General features: G+C 34.8%; 1 protein-coding gene across 1 annotated transcript; it reads left to right on the top strand.

Annotated features, from left to right (window-relative positions):
- Positions 1 to 4,464: 4,464 nt before the first annotated feature.
- Positions 4,465 to 4,839, top strand: LOC126611947 (rapid alkalinization factor-like). Its single transcript, XM_050280252.1, has one exon. It carries the CDS (start codon positions 4,465 to 4,467, stop codon positions 4,837 to 4,839), a length of 375 nt encoding a protein of 124 aa, XP_050136209.1.
- Positions 4,840 to 7,383: the final 2,544 nt, after the last annotated feature.

Raw genomic sequence — 7,383 nt, forward strand, 5'->3', positions numbered from 1 at the left:
TAGGCGGGACACTCATACAAAATGGACTTATTGTGTCACTGGTGATGTCACTTTAATATAATATAGTGGCGGACAAGACAATTGCGACACCTACTCAACATGACGTTGGATTTACTGTCGCTTATAAGCGTCATAAACTATCTATATCGCTTTTAACCGATGTAAACATTTAATGTCGCTTATAACCGACTACATTTTAATAATTTTTAAATAATGGTGTCGCTTTTAAGCGACATAAAGTATTGGTGTCGCTTCTAGCCGACACTAATTATTGTTTTTAAATATTTTAAAGCCTACGTCAGTTCTGAGCAACATAGATTTTATTTTTTTAATATTTGAAACCCGGTGTCGGTTGTAAGCGACAGATTGATGATCTTTATATACGATCCCCTGTGTTTTCTTCTTCCTCTCTTGCATCTTTCTTAAGGATGAGTTTATGAGGTGACACATAACTAGGCCTGGCAAACGGGTCGTGTTTATCATTTTCGTGTAACACCTGTTATCTTAACGGGTTGTTCGTGTCTCACGCATTATCTTAACAGGTTCTTAACAGGCGACTTGTTATGACCCGTTAAGAAAAATATATATTTTTTCTTAAGTTTTGTCTTGCTACTTGATATCTGAATGTTTGTTTTTTGCAATTTTTGGCGTATACGATCTCGAAACATATATAAACAAGTTTGACGGTTGGATCATTGAAATTAGTTTCATATGATGCGTATCTCATCAAAACGATAGATTCATTAACACTTAGAGTTTATTTATACTTTCATTAAGTATAACATAAGATTTTGTGGTATCCACTAGTGTAAATATTTTAAATTGAAGATCAAATTCATTCATTGTATTCATATAGGGTCAAGGAGTGTAGTTGTAAAAAATCATGAAAATCGGAGTTAAAATAACCTTTAAATCGTGATTTTTTGTTTATAGCCGTCGAAAAGTTTTGTCTCGTTACTTGATCTCTGAATGTTTGTTTTTTCAATTTTTGGCGTATGCGATCTCGAAGCATATATAAACAAGTTTGACGGTTGGATCGTTGAAATTAGTTTCGTAGGATGCGTATCCCATCAAAACGATAGATTCACTAACACTTAGAGTTTATCTAAACTTTCATCAAGTATAACATAAGATTTTGTGGTATCCACTAGTGTAAATATTTTAAATTGAAGATCGAATACATTCATTGTATTCATATACGGTCAAAGAGTGTAGCTGTAAAAAATCATCAAAATCGAAGTTAAAAAATCGTTAAATCGTGATTTTTCGTTTCTAATAAAGAGTGTCAGAAAGTGACGTGAATATCAATGAAGTGTGTTAGGTTGGTGTCGATTAAAACTGATGCCATGTACATTTAATTCGACACCATTGGCTTTTAATTTGACGTCAGTCAATCCATGTCGGTTTAAACCGATGCCAACTAGGTACCCATATTTAAACCCCCTCTCCTTCCCATTTCGTCCGTGCTTTCATTTCTCCCCCAATTTCAGTCTTTCTTCTTCTCCTTCCCCATTTCATCCGTGCGTCCCTTTCTTCCTCCTTTTCAGTTTTTCCTTTTCTCCTTCCCGATTTGCTATGGATCACCATTTTGAATATTAACATTCTGAGGAACTCCAATTCAAAGAGGAAGAGCTCGAAGGTGGTTCATTTTTAAATTATTATGATTATTAATTTTAATTTCTGTTTTGTATTTTAACTAGTTTTATGCTTAAATTGAAAATTTATTTTTGTTTCTTGGTTTTTAATTGTTTTTTCTGTATTTATAAGGATCAACTCAACGGAGACGCGGACCCTCATTTCCAAATTGGAAAGAGTAGCCTTGTTCATTTGATTCGTCTGGAAAATGCATTAGTGATAATTCTAGTCGTTTTCGAAACATGTAGCGGCAAAGGTTAGAGATTACAGAAATATTCCGATGGTGGCATACTGGAATAAAGAAAAAACAAAGGTAAACGTTTCATGATTTATTTTATTATACCTTGAAATTTGTCTAATAAATTTTTTTATTTTTCAGGAGATTGCCAAAAAAAATAAGTATAATCGGCAGTTGAAAACTATGAACCACACAACCGGTTCAAAATCATTTGCAAGTGTTTGGGAAGAATTTGTATGGGTTGTACAATTTTAAGAATTGTAGTTACTTTTAAATTTAATATATAGTTGGTAGAAATTTTATTTTTAATATGAAGTTTGCTTAAAATTGTTTGGTTTTTCATTGACATATGGTGGGATTTATTTATATATATATTTTTTAATTATTATTAATTAAAAACGGAAAAATATTTTTTTTAATTAATATATTTGGTATCGCTTATGGACGACAGCATAATAATTATTTTATGTATCTAGATGTTAAGTAATGTTGGTTTGGACCGACAATAAGTGTGATATTTTAATTGTTTATTTGTTATTTAATGTCGGTTTGGTCCGCCATCATATCATATTTTCATGTCGCTTATAAACGACGTAAGAACTGATGTCGCTTTTAAGCGACGCCGTTGTTCTTTTTTATTTGATATTACTTTGCTTCTTGGTGGCGGATTAAGGGGGTTAAGCGACGTCAATACCTTTTTGTGACGGTGGTATTGGTGTTGGTTCCTCTGTGCGACATTGCACGATTTAATGTCGGATTTTTACCAAAAATTCCACAGTTGTTTCTTGTCAGTTTTAAACCACCAGTGATATCTCCTTTTGTAGTAGTGAGAGTCAAAAATGGGACTCTGGAATTTTTTTTTAAGACTTTGCGTGATCAATCCTTCGTTGCACAAATCTTTGCGCAACCAACACTTCGTCGCGCAAAACTCTAAAAATTTGGGTGGGGGCCAAAATGGGACGCGTGAACGTTTTAAATCTTTTTTTAAGACTTTGCGCGACCAATATTTTGTCGCGCAAACTCTCGTATCCTTCGTAGCGCAAAGTGATATGGTTTTTAAAATCAAAATAACTCCTCCACAATTTTCTCAATGTCTTTCTCTATTCTCTTACCTCTCATCTCTCTTTCCCTCTCCTCAAATCCAACCCTCTCTCTCACACTCCTCTCACTTAATCTCTCTTCACTATCTCTCACTCTCACTCACTTTCTCATCTCTCTCTCACTATCTCCTCTAATTCTCTCACACTCACTCCCTCCCTCTCATTCTCACTCACTCTCAATCTTGCCAAAAGGTATATTCTCCCCAAATTTTAATTTTTTTTCATTAATATGTGTTTTTGGAGTTAGTTTTGAGTTTGGTGCAAGGTTAGGGTTCGAGTATAGGGTGAGGGGTGGAGTTTGGGGTTAGATTTGGGGTATACCAATTTTAGGGGAGATTATGCCAATTTTTTGGTATTATTTTATGTTGTTTTTTTTGGTTATTTGACCATGTTTGTTTGTTTGTTTTTTTTTTTTTTTTTGTAGGGAATCGTCGAGATTTTGATAGCTAAAGTTGAGGATTATGACACTATCGAACCATATCCCCCGCCACTACCACCACAATAGACTTGTATTAGGATTTTATTATTGTACTTTGTTAATTTATGTGTACATTTTGAATATATTATATATATTGGATAATTTGGTCACTATTTTTCTTATGTAATTTTATTTTGAATATGTCAATTTAAATTAACGTAATTAAAAAAAAAATTATACAATTACATTAAATTAAAAAAGTAAAAATTCGAAAAATCTTGCGCTACTAAATATTTCGTCGCGCAAACAATTAATATAATTAAATTAATATAAGAGAAATAATAAAACAAAAAAGTCAAAAACATTGCGCGACGAAGATTAATTTTCGTCGCGCAAACCCTATCTTCACGAGCTTTGTGTGACAAACCATGCGTAATCAAAATTTCGTCGCGCAAGGTTTTGCGCGATGAAATTGTACTTTGCACAACAAACTTATTTCGTCGCGCAAAGTATTTTTTGTAGTAGTGGAGTGGCCAAAGTAGCGGCAACAATTCGTGTAGTGTACACACTAACAAAATGTTTTACCAAAATGGACGATAGGGACAACAATGATGTGGGGAGTATGATATGTTAGATGACAATTATCAATTTTTAACTTGAAGGACCTACATGAGGAATTTCACACACGTCCAACCCCCCACCCACCCCATTGTTGGTTTGTTATTTAGTTTCACTTATAAGTATAGATATATCCTGAAGTGGATCCTATAAATGTGGAGTATATATATGCATGGCAGTATGGTTTGAACTAATCTTATAGACTTCAAGTATATACAAATACAACATTTTTATGAAATAAGGAGTGAGAATCGGGCGCATCACACTGCAAGTGTCACACCAAAGCATAAAACAAGCTTATAATTAGATCATCAATTGAACAGATTAATTAGAACTCTAGCTAGTTAAGCGTAAATTATTACGCTAACTGTACTCACAGAGGCTTCATCATCCATCGCCATCCTCTACCAACTCTCTTCTCAGTTTCTCCCAATTCATATCTGTCATATGTGGTCATGACGAATAATATTACAGTTTCAGTAATTATTCTCCTTGTCATGACCTTGACATTGGGGGTGGAGTCAATCGAATACTCAAGCATGAGGCGTAATGCCGGTGAAGTAGAAGTAACTTCACCACTGGATCCTTGCGATGGCCTGTTGGGTGAGGACTGCCTGAATATTAAAGAAGAGGAGGAGGGCAACGAGGAGGGTTACGAGGACACGGAAGAAGCTAAAACCATAAGATATATAAGTTATGGAGCCCTACAGAGGGATAATGTTCCATGCGATCGACGAGGCAGTTCTTATTATAGTTGTGGTACATCTGGACAGGTCAATCCTTACCATCGTGGCTGCAGTGTGATTACATATTGTGCAAGGAACGGATGAACTTCAAGCATGGTCGATTAAGATTTAAGGTGGTACAATTTCAGTTTGAGCACTAGTTATGATTTAAGGCCGACATACATATATTACGAGAATCCAAATTATTTTGTTAGACATTGGTCGACTTGTTTAGTATACAGGAGTAATTTTTTATTTCTTTTTTCCATTTATAAATCTTCTTATCTCTCTTATTTTCTATGATATGTGTTACATTCTTTCTCTTATCTGTCCCTTTAGTGGTTATGTGATACATTCTTTCGGAGGTGGGGGGAGGGCTGAGAATTGTGTTGTGTATGTTTTTTCGTTATTAACCGGTTATTTGATATAAAGAATTGACAACATTCCAAATTGCATGAAAGCACTTGTAGGGTTGTAATTTTGGACACACCATGATAACTCGAGTAGAAAATATGGAATAAACAGATTTTGGTTGGGTGAAGTCGTTTTGTTTCACAATCGTGTCGACCCATTCGCTGCAAAAAACACCCTCTTACTAGACGAAAATTATTCGTCTCCTAAAACAGGCTTTCGTCATATAAGCTTTTGGGACGAACATCCAACAACAACAACAAAGCCTTTTCCCACTAAGTGGGGTCGGCTATATGAATCTTAGGACGCCATTGCGCTCATCCATCGAGCAAAATTTGTCGTGCAAAAGACATCGCTGGAAGGTTCACTCGATGAAATTTGACTCCGTCGGGCAACCACCCAATACCGACGAGTATGCCGACGAAATTTCGTCAGCAACATTGCGTTGACCAATGAGACTTGACGAATATTTCTTGCCTGACGAACAAATTTCCTTAGGCAAAAGTTAAATTTAAAAAATAATAATAATTTATCCAACGAAAAATTCGTCGGGTTAGCTTTATAAACAAAAAAAAATTAGAAATTAAAATATTTAATATATTTCGTCAGACAAATGTTATTTATTATTAGAAAAATTAAAATATATTAAATTATAAGGTAATTTAACCAAAAATCGATAAATTTTTTACTATTAAGCCATATCAATGACATATTTTTGTTTTGGACTTAATCAATGATATATTTTTATTAATTAGACATAGGTAATTGATGAACGTCACATTGGCTTTAAGTCATTATAAACAGTGAGAATTTGACTCTTCTATCATTCTCTCTCTTTCTCTCTCTATGAGTGTCATATGAGCTTTAAGCTATTATAAATAGAGATTTAGATCATTTCCAGATCAATTTTGTGGGGATCCTCCTGACCGATGGATCTTATTCATTGATACAAATCCAACGACCAAAATCTCTTCTCCTTCCTTTATTCCCCTCAACTCTTTCTTTTCCCCTCACTTTGAAGCTTTCAACCTCGAACCATCAGCCCCCCAAATTCCACATCAAATTCAACCCCTTTCAAAATTAAGCCAAACACCGCCACAACCCCCAGTTGCAGGTCCCTCCCCTTACCTTCCCAAAAATTAGTCCCAACACCGCTACATCCCTCAATTGCAGGTTCATCGACTCTAAAATCTCAGCTGATGTTAAGGAAACAACAAAGAGAGGGATCATGCAAACCGGTGTCTTTTGGTTGCAGAGATCTTTTTCATAACTATGGAAGAATTATAAAGAGAGAAATCTCAAAGATGAAGAAGAAGAAATAGATGACAAATAAAAAGCTAAGACAATAAAAGAGAGCAAAAAATAAAAAATAAAAAATTCAAACTTGGAGCACAGATGACCTGCAATTGAATTTGGGGTTTGTTAACAGCGGCAGTGCGAGGGAGAAAAAGAAGTTGGGGGAAGAGAGGAAGAGAAAGAGGTTTTGGCCGTTGGATTTCTATATCCATGCAACTGATCTAGAGAGGATCTGAATCCAATAAATAGTTAGAACATGAATATTCTATCACTCTTTCTCTATCTCGCCCTTCGTTTACATGGAGGAGTCAACTCAACTAAAAAAAATGAACAATGAAACAGATGTTGCATTACAGTGTCCGAATTCAAATGTAAAAAATATAGCCAAGAAACGAACATACTGCAATATAGTGTCTGAATCCAAAAATAAAAATCAAGAGTCGCTCGTGTTGTGAAGCGTAGAAGACATGTAAGTGAAGAAAAAACAAAACCAGGAAACGGATACTGCAACATAGCGTTTGAATCCAAAAGTAAAAAGAAAAACCAAGAAATAGACACTGTATTGCAGTGTCTGAATCCACATGTAAAAAGGAACATGTAAGAGGCGTGTGAATGCATTTAACTATCACAATACATGATTGACCTATTTATAATGAACATAAATATTGTTGATATATTGTAACTTTTTATTGGTTTTACACAATACAGCAAATCACCCAAAATTATATTTAAAATTAATTAATTAACTTTTATTATGTTAATATCATAAGGCCATCTCCAACCGAAGGAGGGCTAGATGGCTCGTTTTAGCCTTCTGGCCCTCCAAGAAATTAATATTTTAATTAACAGTGCAGAACCATATTTCTTATCACCTCCAACCGAGGGCCAAAGGGCCAAACATAGCCTTGTGACAAAAAACCATCTTCAACCGAAGGCCAAAGG

The sequence above is a fragment of the Malus sylvestris genome, chromosome 17 (assembly GCF_916048215.2).
Source record: "Malus sylvestris chromosome 17, drMalSylv7.2, whole genome shotgun sequence".
In the NCBI taxonomy this organism is placed as follows: Eukaryota; Viridiplantae; Streptophyta; class Magnoliopsida; order Rosales; family Rosaceae; genus Malus; species Malus sylvestris.